This window comes from Aegilops tauschii, chromosome 6, assembly GCF_002575655.3.
Source record: "Aegilops tauschii subsp. strangulata cultivar AL8/78 chromosome 6, Aet v6.0, whole genome shotgun sequence".
Taxonomy (NCBI): Eukaryota; Viridiplantae; Streptophyta; class Magnoliopsida; order Poales; family Poaceae; genus Aegilops; species Aegilops tauschii.
This window is the reverse complement of record NC_053040.3, coordinates 492,920,804-492,936,179: the sequence shown is the minus strand read 5'-3', so window position 1 is coordinate 492,936,179 and position 15,376 is coordinate 492,920,804. Positions and strand designations below refer to the sequence as shown.

Here is a 15,376-nt window from a genome sequence, read left to right as displayed (position 1 = left end):
ATGCAAGACGACGAACGGAGACAAGATTCTTAACTAGGTTAGGTGAGACAAGAACATTAGTCATGTTAATAGGCATAGAATTAGACGGAAAGAAACTTGACCGACATGAGTAATGGGTACGGAGGAACCATCACCAAATGTGATGCGGTTCGAAGTGGTGACCGGGAAAGAAGAGGCAAGGTTACCGGGGTGCGACGTCATGTGGCCGGTAGCCCCCGTGTCCATGTAACAATCACCGCCACCTCCATAGTTGGAGGGAGACGGCGCCGAGTGAAGTGCAGCAAGCAGAGCGGGATCCCATGGAGCCGGAGGAAGCGGGTAGCTGCCGGGCTGAGCCGGTGCGGGCGGCGGCGCGTAACCGAAGGAGGCGGGCGCCGACAGAGGCGCATAGCCACCCGGGGCGAAGCCGCCCGGTGCGTGGCCGGCCCCACCCGCCTGGTAGGGTGCGGCGACGAGGTGCGCCTGAGGTCCGGCCGGGTGTGGCCCAAGGATACCCGGGGCCCGTGGGACCGGCATGTGGTAAGCGTGGACCACGCCGGTCCATGGGTTAGGGCCGACGGCCCAGGGCGGGGAGGGCTGATGTTGGCGTTGGGCCCCCCGTACCCCGGCTGCTAATGCTGCTGCTGTTGGGGGCGACCGCCGCCCCCGCCCCCACGACGCCTGTTGCGGCGACCGCCGCCCCCGCCCTGCTGCTGTTGCTGAGGAGCGGGAGGTGCGGGCGGAGCGGGTGGGAGGGGGTAGTACCCCGGTGGTGCCGGCGGACGCGGTTGGGGCGGTGCGGGCTGCGGCTGCCCACGAGATGTCCCGGTGGCGAGGGCGGTGTGGTGGACGCGGGCCTTGACCTTCTTCATCCGGCGTTCCTCCAAGCGTAAATACGCGGCGACGGACTGGAAGGTCGGGTTCGGCAGCAGGGAGAGGTTCGAGGCCACGTTGCCGAAATCCTCATTGAGGCCGGCGGTGAGGGTGCTAAGCATGAGCTCGTCCGACACCTTGGCGCCGATGTCGCGGAGCTCATCGGCGAGGCACTTGAGGCGCATGCAGTAGTCATCGATGGAGGAATCATCTTGGTGGCACCCGAAAAATTCCTGCTGCAAAAACACAAGACGTTGAAGCTTGTTATCGGTGAAGACGTTGTTGATCTTGGTCCACACGGCACACGCGTCGTCATCCTCCGAGACGACCGTGTGGAAGATGTCCGGGGAGACGGTGAGGTAGAACCACCAGATGAGGGAGGCCTCAATGGCCGCCCAGTCCGGATCATCCACCATGAGATCGCCATCCACGGTCCCGTCGACGTGCTCGAGGAGGTGGTACTCGCGGAAGACGAGGTTGAAGTAGGTCTTCCACGCATAGTACGAGGAGGTGGACTGGTAAAGCTTGATGGGAACGCGGGTGTGGATGTCGAGATCACGAACGGCGGTGGCGTCGGGCACGAGTCCGGCGAACGGGTTGGAGTTGCTGGAGTGGGGAGACGCCATGGGAGCAGCGGCAAGGAGAGGGGTGCGGCGGCTCAGGTGGGAGGAGGGTAGTAGCGGCGGCGCGGGGTAGGGTTGGGGTTTTTAGGGCGCGGCGGCGACTTGGGGAGGAAGGCAGAGGGGAAGGCGGCGGCTGCGAGGGGAAGGGGCGCGGCGGCGACGGTGGACAGCGGCGGCGGCGACGCAAGGGAGGCGGCGGCGGCGGCTGGTGCGGAAGGTGGGAATAGGATCGGCGTGCTAAACTGATACCATGTTAGTTAGGAAGAATGAGATTGCACGAATCGATAATCATTGATCATGTGCATGGTGCACATATATAGGTACAAGGTGGACCGGTCTCTACTTGTCTCCTAAGATGTACAAATATACAGGAGTAGAGAGATATAATGGTATAAATACAGACCCTAGTCCTATACATATGCAGTGTACAAGCGTATGCTCAACAATAACAAACAGAGCTGCTCTGTTCTGCTTAAGAGGACACCCCACCGTGCACCATCACCTCCAACTGCAACTGATCGCGCAAGAGGACACCCACCAGCAGTGTAGTGACCATGGCCCCCGCCGAGAGATCGTGCACGCTCGGCCGCTTCGCCGCTGACGAGGCGGCCCCGCAGGAGACCCTCCATGTCGTGCGGCTGCAGCGGCTCCGCCTTCGCCGCGCCGCGGAGGGATGCCTCGACCCCATCCCCGAGGAGGACGACTACGCTGGCAGCAGCAGCGGCGGCGGCGGCGAAGACGACGGCGACGTCCCCGCCGGCTCGCCCAGCGCCCACGGCAGCAGCAGCAGCGCCACCGTCGACCTTGCCCAGTGTCGTCGTCAATAGGCTGGATCAATTAGACAAAGTGTTTAGTACTACCAGCAGAGTCGACCTCCTCTGTAGCCCGCTGTGGTATGTTATGTACCACGGTGCAGTTCATGCGTGCGTGCTGTAATTAGTCCATCCATGCTTGCGAGCTGCTTAACTTGATGCCGAACAATCGCGAGAACTGCCTCAACAACTGTGCGAATTTGCTGACTGCCATACCAGCGGACACTGAAAATCTCATTCTTGCCCTTTGCTCTGCTCTCAATCTGAAGAAAACTCTGCTTGCACACGTTCTCGACATGAGCTGCTGGTCGCCCTCCTGGTTAGTGCTAATTTCTTCTGCAGCAAATGGAGTACTTGGTTGTATTATGGATTTTCCACCTCAGTGGCAGCAATAGATTGATGATAGCGCAGTGTTTGTGTTCCGAGTTAAGCTAAGCAATTCAAACACCACCACCAGCATGTCTGCTGCACTGTTAAGTTTTGCTATCCACAGTATGCTGTGCAAATCTGAGCTTCTGTCCCTCTTCATATTTGATTGGTGTATTTTCTGCCGGGAGGGAGATACTAGCAAACAAAGAACCGTTTTAACTGATTGTTGTTCTGTATTTTACTTTCTCTTCTATAAACATTTTCTGTGACTGAAGTTACATGGATGAGGACAAAGCAGGAAATCCAAAGGAACTGAAACTTGTTACCTGCGCTTCGGCAGAAAAGCTATATGTATCCATTTATTATGCAGCAATGCAAATATGTATGTAGATTTTCTTCAGTGTGACCTATCGGCTACGGGAAGGATCTGCGTTGTCAGAAGGGAGGATTATTGTTCAGACAATGGAGATAATCAGATCTCAGGGGTGTGAGTACTAGCAGAATTTGTGATGAACAGAGATAATCCACCAGAGGTCCTGGCAATCCTTCAGTAAGGATGTGGTTCTTCTTTTTCTTTCTTTTTTTCCTTTTTGGTGAATTAACCATTCTGTGTGTTTGGCAAAAAAACAGGAGGTGTCATTCTGTGCTTATATGCTAGCATTGTTCGATTGAACGCAACATTTATATTTCTGTTTCATCTCTTACTGTGCATTAATACATGTGCCCATGTCGGTCGTTCACTTGGTCTCATGATAGATTCTTGTATTGGCACTAGTATATGATAGATTCTTCTACTGATATTCTTCAGGCACGTCACTATTTCCTTATTCGTTTATAATCGAGGATTGATGTCATGTGTGAGCTATTTAAGTAGGCTTTACTGTTTATATTCTCAACTGGCAATTGTAATTCTGTCATACATGCAAGCATTTTTGTTGCTCATGCATTGATGAAAGCTAATTTACGTTATGCATCCAGCAATTCACGGTTTTGCTTTCGCGAGAGGCACGGCCGTGCCTCTCGGAAACAGTAAAAAAAAGGTGTTTTGTTTTTTCCTTCCACGAGAGGCACAGCCGTGCCTCTCGGAAACGGAAAAAAAATGCATTTTCTTTTTTCCCTTCCGCGAGAGGCACAATTCGTGCATGTGTAATCAAGCACCCTTCAAGGCGGGCTGTGAAATTACAATTATATCCATCAATAATCTCCACCGCTGGTGTTCATCCATCGATCCATTGTCTTAGCTTGGTGTATCTGATGGATGTCGATTTTCCTTTTGTTGTGGCTCATATAGAATCATGTATACTAATAATAATAGGACAAGCTATGTATGGGTCCTAATGAAGGGAGGAGGAGATCAAGAGAGGTAAATCTAAGCTCCATCTTCCCCTCTTGTGTACTCATCGATTATGTATCTATATTGCAAAATAAGTATGAAGAATTGGCAGAGATGGTCTTGAGGTTCAGTATGTGTTGCTTGATTGAATGACTGGTGCAGCGTCGTGTGGATCCTTTTTGTTTAGCTGGGCGTCGATTGGATTGATTTTTTTTTCAGGCTCTAGCATACGCGTCTTTTCCTTTCTTTGTCCGGCAGCCATCAACGCAAATTTGATCGGTTCTTTGGGCTTCGGCTTATCTCAGGAGGGCAGGAAGGTAAGGAAAGTTCGAGCCATCACTCAAGCGTCAATAACCGGCGATCCCGTGAGGGCGAGGCCTTGACCTTGACTCTTTGAGTAGCGCTTTGTGACCATTGTTCAGTTTTGTTAAAATATTGTAGCTAATATATTATTCTTTTCATCTACTGGCGTTTAGTGTTTCAAGAGTTACCAAAACCGTAAGAAAAATAAAAAAAAAATCGAATGAAGATTGATTATGAGAATATTTTGAAGATTTTATTTCAAAGAACACTAAAATAATGATTTTTTTAAATGAAGACAATGGCTACCAAGATTCGGTACTATTCTTGATATTTGACATTGTTGTGTAAGATGTTATGATTTATATATTATTATAGTTCTACCTATATAGCTCTATTTTCTACTACCTCCGTCCTGCAAATTTCTTCATCAACGTTAATTTTATGTAATCCTACTCCTGGTGAGATCCATTTGGTCATTGTTCTGGGCGGTCCCGCCAACGGACATCTCTCCATACACGTCGTTGCTACTTTAATATCCTCAAGATACTCACTGATGAAACAGAAAGTGGAATAGGGGTTCTAGAATTCCTTATCATGGATAGCACACTGTATAGTTCACGATATAGCTCATGCTCACCAGAAATCTTGCCCGATCATGTTGATTAAGGGTATCAAAAACGAGAATTGCCACACATTTGCATCTTCCGAAAGATTAATTATCATATGTTGCACAAGTCCTTCTATGCAAGCGCCCATACCCACCTTGTCATATGACACTCCAGTAATGAGTGTCGTCACGAGTGTATGTGTGTGTGGCTAATCTACCTGCTTCATCTTCTGTTTTGTGCCACTTGAGCCTTGAGCTTTCAGAACGGTTCACCTTATCAACTTGTGTGTGATGGATGTTCGCCTGATGGCCAATTCTGAAAACCAGAACTTATCATCGGTAATGATGCATCTTAAGGAACCAATCCTTATTTACGTTCAGGGAATTCATGTGGCGGTCTTCGCTCCAATGTCACCAGCACCGCTCATAATTTCTGAAATTGTTGCTACTGTCTATCATAGAAAGCATATTTTTATTTATACTACCAAAAGGGCCCGTGCGTTGCAACGGGAGAAAACAAAATAATAATTTCCAATGGATATCACCACATTTTGTTGACATATCAATGCATGATTTTGAAAAAAAATCACAAATGGAGGAAAATTTCCCGATGATTTGACACTACATAGGATGAGTTTTTCACATATTCATTGTTTATATTAAACTCTTTTACTTTTTATAATTTTGTTATTTTATTACAAATTATATGTTATTTAGTTAGTAATATATCTTATAATTTTTTTTTATGTTTTTGATGTTTCTCAAAGTACTAGAAAATAGTTGTTTTTCTAAGAGAATGGTAAGCACTCTAATATTTGAACATAAAGGTTCTCAGAAGTAAAAAGGATGAAAATAATTTATCATTTACAAATGCTCATTTCGTTTTAAACTGAAAATTGAAGACATATTTTCTATGGAGATTTTAGTTTGAGACATTAAAAAATCTCTTTGCCCAATCCTTAGTAAATTTAAAACATCACTGCATCGATTAATTTAGTTGTGTCTGGATGTATTATGATATTTCTATATGTTTTGAGATCTACATATGTAAAAATCTTGGTAGAATATTGTACCAAGATTTGAGGGATCACACAGATCAAATATATAAACATATTTTGCCTAAATGTAATGTAAGCAAATATAAAGGTCCACATTCACCGTAAATTAAGATTTAAATGTTATTATATTTTCTATATGCAGTGGTATCCAAATAACTAAATATCATGGTAGAATATTCTATACCTACCATGATAGAGGACCCACTAGAGCACATGCAAGATCGTTGTCTATATAATTAGCATGCCTAACAATACAAATATCCTGGTAGAGGACATACCGACTTGGTCCTACGAGGAACTAGGGACCAGATTAATAGGAAGAAATGAGACTCAAAACCTACCTAGCTAGCTCACGACTTCATGGGATAGCCAGTAAGATCCAGAGCCTTTCTCACTCGATAGAGGACGTAATAGATTACATTCTTGTTAAAGTTACATATTTAAGCTCTGTAGTGCCATATTCCCCAAGGAAAGCGATATAATGCCCCACAACGCCATGGAGAAAATGGTAGATAGAAAATGAAGATGGCATAAGATAAGGCGTGACCTTGTCTCCTTTTAATGAAGACTAGCTGTTGGGGCGCGCCATGGCGCACCGCCTGAGAGGTAGCTCGGGCGGTGCCAGATGGAAAAGCGCCCCTTTCACTTTCCTGCCATATATTTGGAAGAACTGCATGCAAGCACTGATAGCCTATCAAACTTATTATAGTAAATCATAATTGCAAATGCAGAGCACACTATGTGTAGTGTAGGCAGCCCACCCTTTCATTTTCTTTTTTGCGTTGTTAGTAGCAAATGTACATGCAAGTGATGAGGGCCTTATAAATGTATTATATTATACTTTCAGAGACAGTTTGAGATGCCATCAAAGGCAATGCACAACAATGTATTGCAGCCATGAGACTTGCCACTGAAGAGCAGCTGCTCATTAGCACCATCGTCAAGGCTCTCCAGGACATACTAACTCTGCTCGCCATCATAGCAGTCCACACGGTCCACATCCCTCTGGCGGGCATCGCAGAAGAAGTAGTGGTCGTCGTTGTAGACGCCGGGGGTGTTCGAGACGGAGGGCGCAATGCAGAACCGGAACGCTGGCGTCTCGTTGATGGAGAATTCCCTGTTGCCATAGTCCAGCTGGTCGTTGCGCCTGCCGTCAAGGCCCACACAACACTGCCACATCATCTTGAGCAGACGAAGGTTGTGCGCCACGCTCCCCTTGCGCGATCAGAGCACCAGCAGCCGATCAGGACCTTCCTGATCGGTTTACATGTCATTTTGATCAACCTGACCATCGTAGAACCAAATATCTCCAAACAATCCAATATGCTACAATAGCAAGGAACATCTACTAAGTAAGAACTGTGGAGGAAGAAAGAAACTAATTAGGCGGGGAACGATGTCTTACAGCTAGCGGATGCTAGCATCTTGGAGTTGCCATGCTCCACGGCCCTTACACCGCCCCCTGCTCGACGCCTTCCAGGCGCGGCTGCTACTCCTCCTTGGCAAGATGTTTGAGCAGAGTTACAGCCTAAAACAGAATTCATACACACATGTTTTGTGAGAAGATAGGCCTAAGGATCATTTACAGGCAGTTATAAGCAAATAGGCATTTTGCACTAATACATACACAAATTATAAGGCTACAAATATATGAGTATCATATATTATTGAGTCAATTGCAAAAAACCACCACATTTGTGGCTAGGTTTGCAGGAAACTACCAAGTCGTTAATCTGTTGCAAAAAACACCGTAAAATCTCTTAACCCGTTGCAAAAAGCACTGAACAGCCGTTTAGCCTCGTTTGATCTCTTTTCCGACAGGTGGGCCGCGAAAACGCTGACGTGGCGTGCGGACAGGCAAACGGCGCCGTTAGGAAGAAAACGGTCAACACGCCGCGCCGGTCGGTCCGGTTCAGACAGTCCCCCCCGCGCCCCTGTCCTGTCTCTCGCCCCGCTCCCCTCTCCTCTCTCGCCCCGCTCCCCTCTCCTCTCTCGCCCCTGCTTGCCGCCGGTGATGGCCACCTGGCGTGGCAGTGATGATGGCGGTGGCGGTGGTGCTGGCGATGCATCTGGTGGCAGTGGTGCTCCTGCAGATCCAACAGAGGTTTGTGGCAGTTCAAACCCATCTCAGGCTCCGCCTCTTCCACAGCCGCCGTCGCCGTCTTACTGTGCTGAGTACGCGGCGGCGAGGGCATTCGCCAAGGCCGTGAAGGAAGATCCAGAGGGGAGCCATCACTACGCATCCTCCTTCGGCGGTGTCTCGTAAGTTTTCTCTTTCCATACCCCGATTTGGTTTCTAGGGTTCTAAGTGTATGTAGTAGGCACCGTCGCCATTATTGTTGTTGTAGGTTGTTTATGTGGTCAGACATGTAAGTGAAGTGTTTATGTAGTTCTAGGGTTCTAAGTGTATGTAGTAGGCACCTAAACATTAACTGAATTTTTAACTGAATTTTGAACTGAAACTGTATTTTTAACTGAACTTTTAACTGAATTGCTTTACTTGAACTGTAGATTGAATGATGAAGTGTGGGAAGTCAGATTCCATTTCCATGACAGAGATAATCTTGAAAGAAGCCTAAATGTGGATGATATCACATTTTACAATCTGATTGCACTAATAGAGCTTGAAGGATATGGGATGACAGACTTTATGTATTATGTCAGAGATCCAGGTGTTGGGGTTTCAGGTATGGAAGAACTGACAGATGATGATAAGGTGGAGGAAATGTTGGATGACCTAGTTGTCAAAGGTCAGAAGGTGGTGAACATAACAGTCATCAGAAGTGATGCTCCAAGACCTAGTGATTTGAACATTGGACCAGTTTGTGAGGAGCAGGTTCCATTATCTAAAATAGGTGTGCCAGTGGTGTATGAGATAGATACAGCAGGAGTACTGTTTCCTAGCCCAACAAAGCCACAACAAGTGCCAGTGCAGGTCATTAACACACAGGAGAGTACATTTTTGAAGCAGAAGTGTGCACCAGTAGCAGAATTTGCAATGGAGCAAGACCAAGATCAAGAGCAAATTGAGCAACTGATGGAGCAGAAGAGGAATGAAGAGATTGAGAAGTTCAGGAAAAAGGGGAAAGAAAAAGAGAAATACAAGGCAGCTAAAAGAAAACTTCCAGAGCTAATGGCTGAAGATTTCACTGATAGTGACAGTGACACAGATTTACTAGCAGATGAGGATATAATTGCTAGGCTTGAGGCGATGAAGAAGCATAGAGATGATCCACTTCATCATATTGAAGGGGACACTGATGTGGATGAGCCATATGAAGCAGATGAGGAGGAGGAGGAGGAGAAGGCACCAGAGGAGGAGGAGGAGGAGAAGGCACCAGAGGAGGAGGAGGAGGAAGGGAGCAGCATAGGAGGAAGTAAAAGAAAGGGGCCAACTACAAGATCTCATTCTAGTTTGGATGAGATTATTGAGGAAGATTGGTTTCCTTCATTTGATGAGGAGAGCAACCCTGGTGACCTAAGTGAGGAGGACAATGATGGGGCTCAAATACCATGTGTGAAGCTTCCAGCTGATAGGAAGAGCAGGGCTAAAAAGAGGAAGCCTAGAGTTTGGTATGATGAGCAAAGGGAGAACCCAGAAGAGCAATTTATGAAGAAGCTTTGTTTCCTAGATTTGACCCAGTTCAGGAGGGCACTTCTTAATTTTCACATCTCACAAAATAGGAACCATGCCTTCCACAGGAACTGTCCAGACAGGATTATAGCTGTCTGCAAATTTGAGAATTGTCCATTTTTCATTGCAGCTTCTCAGATAGCACATGAGAAGACATTCTGTATAAAGAAACTGAACTTGCACCACAGCTGCCCAGTAGTAGGAGAGAGCACAAAAGTTACTGCTAAGTGGTTGGCACATGAATGTGAGCAACAGTTGAGGACAGACCCCAACACACCTGTCCAGACTATAATTTCAAACTTGAAGCAAAAGCATGGAATAGAGGTATCTATACATATGGCCTATAGGGCAAGAAAGCTAGCTAAAAATGTAGTCCTAGGAGATCAGAAGGCACAATATCATAGGATAAGGGATTACCTAGAAGCTGTGCTAGAAACCAATCCAGGAAGTAGATGCATTGTCACAACAAAGCACCTGAAACTACATCCAAGCAAAAACCCAAGATTCCATGGCTTGTTCATCTGCCTCAATGCTTGCAAAGAGGGTTTCCTTAATGGTTGCAGACCATTCATAGGTATGTGCACACCTACTAATTAACTAGTGACTCTAAATTTATATGTGCACACCCACTAATTTGTTGGTAATCTACTTGTGATCTTGTATGATAGGTGTTGATGGTTGCTTCATAAAGTTGACAACAGGGCAGCAAATCTTGGCTGCCACTGGAAGAGATGGAAACAATAACATATTTCCCATTGCTTTTGCAATAGTGGACAAGGAAAACACAGCAAGCTGGTCTTGGTTTCTTACTCAATTAAAATATGCCATTGGTGGTGAGTCAGGCAAGTTTGGCTACTACACTATTATATCTGACAGGCAAAAGGTACTACTATCTCTACTCTAATCATTGCTTGCATTGCTTATTAATTGTCTTTGTTTATTAATTTCATACATGGCATTGTTGTAGTATTCTCAAACTGTAGTTCATTCAAACATGGCCTTCTTACAGCCATAAACAATGTATTCCCCAATTGCAAACAAAGATTCTGCCTTAGACATATTTATCAGAACTTTCAAACTGCTGGTTTTAGAGGGGAAGAGTTGAAGAAATACATGTATCAGGCAAGTTATTCCTATACTGAGCATGGTTATATAACTGCAATGGAAGGCATGAAAAAGGAGTGTGAGCCAGCTTGGAAATGGCTATCTAGGATACCAAAACATACATGGGCTAGGCATGCCATGGACAACAATTGCAAAACTGACTTGGTAGTGAACAATATAAGTGAAGTTTTTAACAAGATGATACTTGATGTCAGAGCCAAACCCATTAGAACTATGGTAGATGGGATCAGGACAAAGCTGTTAGTGAAGTTCAATGCAAATAGGACAAAGACTGAGACTGCTAAGTGGCAGATATGCCCAACATATGCTGAGAAGCTAGAGGAAGCAAAACATCATTCTAGGTTTTGTCAGTCTATCAAAGCTGGACCTGATCTCTTCCAGGTGACAAGTGGAGAAAGCACATATGCAGTTAACTTGTTGCTACATACATGTGGTTGTAGGAAGTGGGACATGTGTGGAGTACCTTGCAATCATGGTGTTTCTGCAATCAACAAGGCAAAACTACAGCCAGAAGATTTTGTTCATGATTTCTTCAAGAAACCAATCTATAAGGCAGCTTATAGTCCAATAGTTTTCCCTGTGCCTGGGCCTGATTTGTGGCCAAAGACTAGAACCCCTGACATTGAACCACCAGTGTTCAAAGAAAAGCCAGGAAACAAAGAGACAAAGAGGAGAAAGAGCAAGTTTGAAAAGCCAGCTCCAAAGGATACATCTAGGATGGGAACTATCACTTGTAGCAATTGCAATAGGACTGGGCATAGATACACTAGTTGCAAGCAGGCTCTTAAACCATCCCTAGCCATGAGAATGAACCAGCACCAGGTAACTATTGTTGTAGGTTTTTGTACAATTTCACATACTAGTTTCTAACATTTGTATGCTATAATTTCAGGAAAACAGGAGAGATGATACACCCAGAACTGTATCTGCTCCTGCTCCCATGCCACCAAGGAGAAGTGCTCCTTCTGCTCCTGCTGCTGCTCAAACTGCAGCTCCAGCTCCACCAGCTCCAAGGGCTCCAAGGGTATCAAGGAGAGCTCCTTCTGCTCCTGCTTCAGCTCCCAGTGCACCAAGGAGAGCTCCTTCTGCTCCTGCTTCAGCTCCCAGTGCACCAAGGAGAGCTCCTTCTGCTCCTGCTGCAGCAGCTGCTCCTCCTGCTACAAGGGCAACAAAGAAAGCTAAAACTACAAGGACTGCAACTTCTACTGCTGGTGCTGGTCCAAGTTCTACTGCTGGTGCTGGTCCAAGTTCCTCTACTGCTGCTGGGCCAAGAGGAAGAAACAAGTTCATCCCCCCAAGAGTTGCAGGTAGTGGAAGAGTGAGGAAGCCATCCTTTAAGATGTCTGAGTGGTTCAACTATTCTCAAGGGAGCAGGTGAAGTTGTGTTAATTTGTGGTCAAAACTTGTGTTGCTTCTGGTTGTCATGAGTACTTTCATGTTCTAAACATCTTTATTCTGGTTGTCATGAGTACTTTCATGTAAGGTACCTAGTGGACTTGTTGGTCTGTGGTGAGCTGATGATGTTCAAGACATCTTTATTTTGGTTGAGTACTTTCTGGTTAGTTGTGGCTCCTAATTTTCTTATTGTTTGCTAATAAGTGTGATGACCTAATATGATCATCTAGGGTGCCTCGGCGTCGACGGCATCCACGATAACCTAATATGATCATCTAGGGTGCCTCGGCGTCGACGACATCCACAATAACCTAATATGATCATCTAGGGTGCCTCGGCGTCGACGGCATCCACGATAACCTAATATGATCATCTAGGGTGCCTCGGCATCGACGGCATCCACGATAACCTAATATGATCATCTAGGGTGCCTCGGCGTCGACGGCATCCACGATAACCTAATATGATCATCTAGGGTGCCTCGGCGTCGACGACATCCACGATAACCTAATATGATCATCTAGGGGGCCTCGGCGTCGACGGCATCCACGATAACCTAATATGATCATCTAGGGTGCCTCGGCGTCGACGGCATCCACGATAACCTAATATGATCATCTAGGATGCCTCGGCGTCGACGGCATCCACGATAACCTAATATGATCTTCTAGGGTGCCTCGGCGTCGACGGCATCCACGATAACCTAATATGATCATCTAGGGTGCCTCGGCGTCGACGGCATCCAGGATAACCTAATATGATCTTCTAGGGTGCCTCGGCGTCGACGGCATCCACGATAACCTAATATGATCATCTAGGGTGCCTCGGCGTCGACGGCATCCACGATAACCTAATATGATCTTCTAGGGTGCCTCGGTGTCGACGGCATCCACGATAACCTAATATGATCTTCTAGGGTGCCTCGGCGTCGACGGCATCCACGATAACCTAATATGATCATCTAGGGTGCCTCGGCGTCGACGGCATCCACGATAACCTAATATGATCTTCTAGGGTGCCTCGGCGTCGACGGCATCCACGATAACCTAATATGATCTTCTAGGGTGCCTCGGCGTCGACGGCATCCACGATAACCTAATATGATACATATCCTCATTCCATCATTTAGGGTGCCATAGTTAACATCAATGACATAGTTAACATCATGACATTATCCAACAACTCTAGTTAACATCATGACAGTATCCAACAACTCTAGTTAACAACATAGTTAACATCATGACACCATAGTTCAAAGCTTACAAGACATAGTTCAAGGCTACACCCTACTTCAAATACTGCAAACTGCCACTAGTTCACACATTACAAGCCATAGTTCAATGCTTGAAACCTAAGATAATGACCCACATGGTCAGATTACAAATCACTCTTCATCGCAAATATCCTTGATGTCCTTCAGCTTTCTCTTGTTCTTGTCACTAGCTTTGACAAGATCAGCAATGTGAAACTCCAAATTCCTCCTCTCAGTGCTCAACTTTTCCTTCTCCTTCAAATGATCAAACTTCAGATTCCTAATCACATTACCTTGGGCAACCTGAATGCTCTTCAACTGGTCAACCTTTTGCTTCAGTTCTTTGTTCTCAGCATCCATTGCACCCAGCTGTTCCTTCAAAGCTGAAATATTGTTGTCCAAAGGAGGAGTGATCTCCTCATGTTCACCTTGTTGGACTTCATTTTCCTTGGGAATATTGTCCTGGGTATCAAGTAGGTTGTTCACATCCTCAACAAGCTTCTCATAAGTCTCCTGTAGCTTGTTCTTCTGTGATGTGAGATTGTGGACAAGTGATGAATGTTCCAGACATGCCATCCTATTAGCACGCTGGCAATCCTCATACAAAAGCCATAGTTTGTGAAGAGCATTCTGCAGATGCTCTGGCCACTCCTCATCTACCCAATGAACAACACCACAACTGCTTGCTTCCTGCAAAACAACAAGTACAAATGCATTTACTTCCTTTTTCACTTCACTTCTATTTTGGCCACTCCTCATCTACCCAATGAACAACACCACAACTGCTGGCAATTCTATTCAGTCTATTAGCAAACAACAAGTACAAGTACAAAACAACTATAGTATACTGCACATGCACAATTCAGCTCAACTCTGAATTTTTAACAGCATACTACACTGAATTTACTTCATTTATACCTTAATTTTTAACAGCACAATACAATTCAGTTCAATTCATTTACTTCATTTATATCTATGAACAATGCACTATGATACTTTTTAACAGCACAATTTACTTCACTCAGTCACTATGGATACCTTAATTTTATATCTTTGTACTTAATTTTTAATAGCACAATTTAATTCATTTACTTCATTTATATCACTGTGGTGTTGTTCATTTATATGTATGAACAATTCATTTACTTCACTCAGTCACTATGGTATGGTACATGACAGTACCTTTAACTAAACTACTAGGTGAACAGTGAACATGAACAATGAACAGTGAACATGAACAATGAACAGTGCATATGAACAATTTATAGTTTCTTCACAAAATGAGCAAACTACAGATTTTTGCCAGCACTCACATCAAGTCCACAGGCAATGAACCTCCTCCCAGTGCTAATCCCTTCGAAGCAAACATGCCTCTTCGCCGGCTGGCCATGCTCACACATCACCATCACCTCATCATCAACACCAGAGTAGTTCGGGTCCTCGATTGTAGCCGGGATCTACATCAACAAAAGAAACGCACAAAATCCATCTCACGGGTTCAAATCGAGCAGGAAAAACAAAATCCCCAAACCGAAACCCTTGCTCAAAGAACCCTAGCTACGAGTTCAAATCACTGACCTTGATAGGGGAGCCGCCTGAAGAGTACTCGTAGCCCGATTCCTCGCTGTCGTCGCTCCACGAAACCATGGCGGACGGCGGCCAGCTGGCTTCTCACCGACGGCGACCAGAGCCAGAGAGAGGAGGCAGAGGAGAGGGGCGAGAGAGAGAGAGAGGGCGCGGGGCATTTGTCTGGCGAGCACCGACAGGACCGACCGCGCGGCGTGTTGACCGTTTTCTTCCTAACGGCGCCGTTTGCCTATCCGCACGCCACGTCAGCGTTTTCGCGGCCCACCTATCGGAAAAGAGATCAAACGAGGCTAAACGGCTGTTCAGTGCTTTTTGCAACGGGTTAAGAGATTTTACGGTGTTTTTTGCAACAGATTAACGACTTGGTAGTTACCTGCAAACCTAGCCACAAATGTGGTGGTTTCTTGCAATTGACTCTATATTATT

At 45.9% G+C, this 15,376-nt stretch overlaps 3 protein-coding genes across 3 annotated transcripts; 2 read left to right on the top strand and 1 right to left on the bottom strand.

Annotated features, from left to right (window-relative positions):
- Positions 1-1,929: 1,929 nt before the first annotated feature.
- LOC109771376 (uncharacterized) lies at positions 1,930-3,583 on the top strand. Its single transcript, XM_040391512.3, has one exon. The coding sequence runs from the start codon at positions 2,030-2,032 to the stop codon at positions 2,300-2,302; it is 273 nt and encodes a 90-aa protein (XP_040247446.1). The 5' UTR covers positions 1,930-2,029; the 3' UTR covers positions 2,303-3,583.
- A 4,384-nt stretch (positions 3,584-7,967) lies between these two features.
- On the top strand, positions 7,968-9,439 carry LOC109771369 (uncharacterized). The gene is made up of 3 exons (XM_073500671.1): positions 7,968-8,219; positions 8,469-9,219; positions 9,395-9,439. Exons 1-3 carry the CDS (start codon positions 7,972-7,974, stop codon positions 9,437-9,439), a joined length of 1,044 nt encoding a protein of 347 aa, XP_073356772.1. The 5' UTR covers positions 7,968-7,971.
- A 3,891-nt stretch (positions 9,440-13,330) lies between these two features.
- Positions 13,331-15,083, bottom strand: LOC109771370 (uncharacterized). Its single transcript, XM_020330066.4, has 3 exons — positions 14,942-15,083; positions 14,677-14,820; positions 13,331-14,053 (listed from the first exon to the last, which is right to left on the bottom strand). The coding sequence occupies exons 1-3, from the start codon at positions 15,008-15,010 to the stop codon at positions 13,496-13,498; spliced, it is 771 nt and encodes a 256-aa protein (XP_020185655.3). The 5' UTR covers positions 15,011-15,083; the 3' UTR covers positions 13,331-13,495.
- Positions 15,084-15,376: the final 293 nt, after the last annotated feature.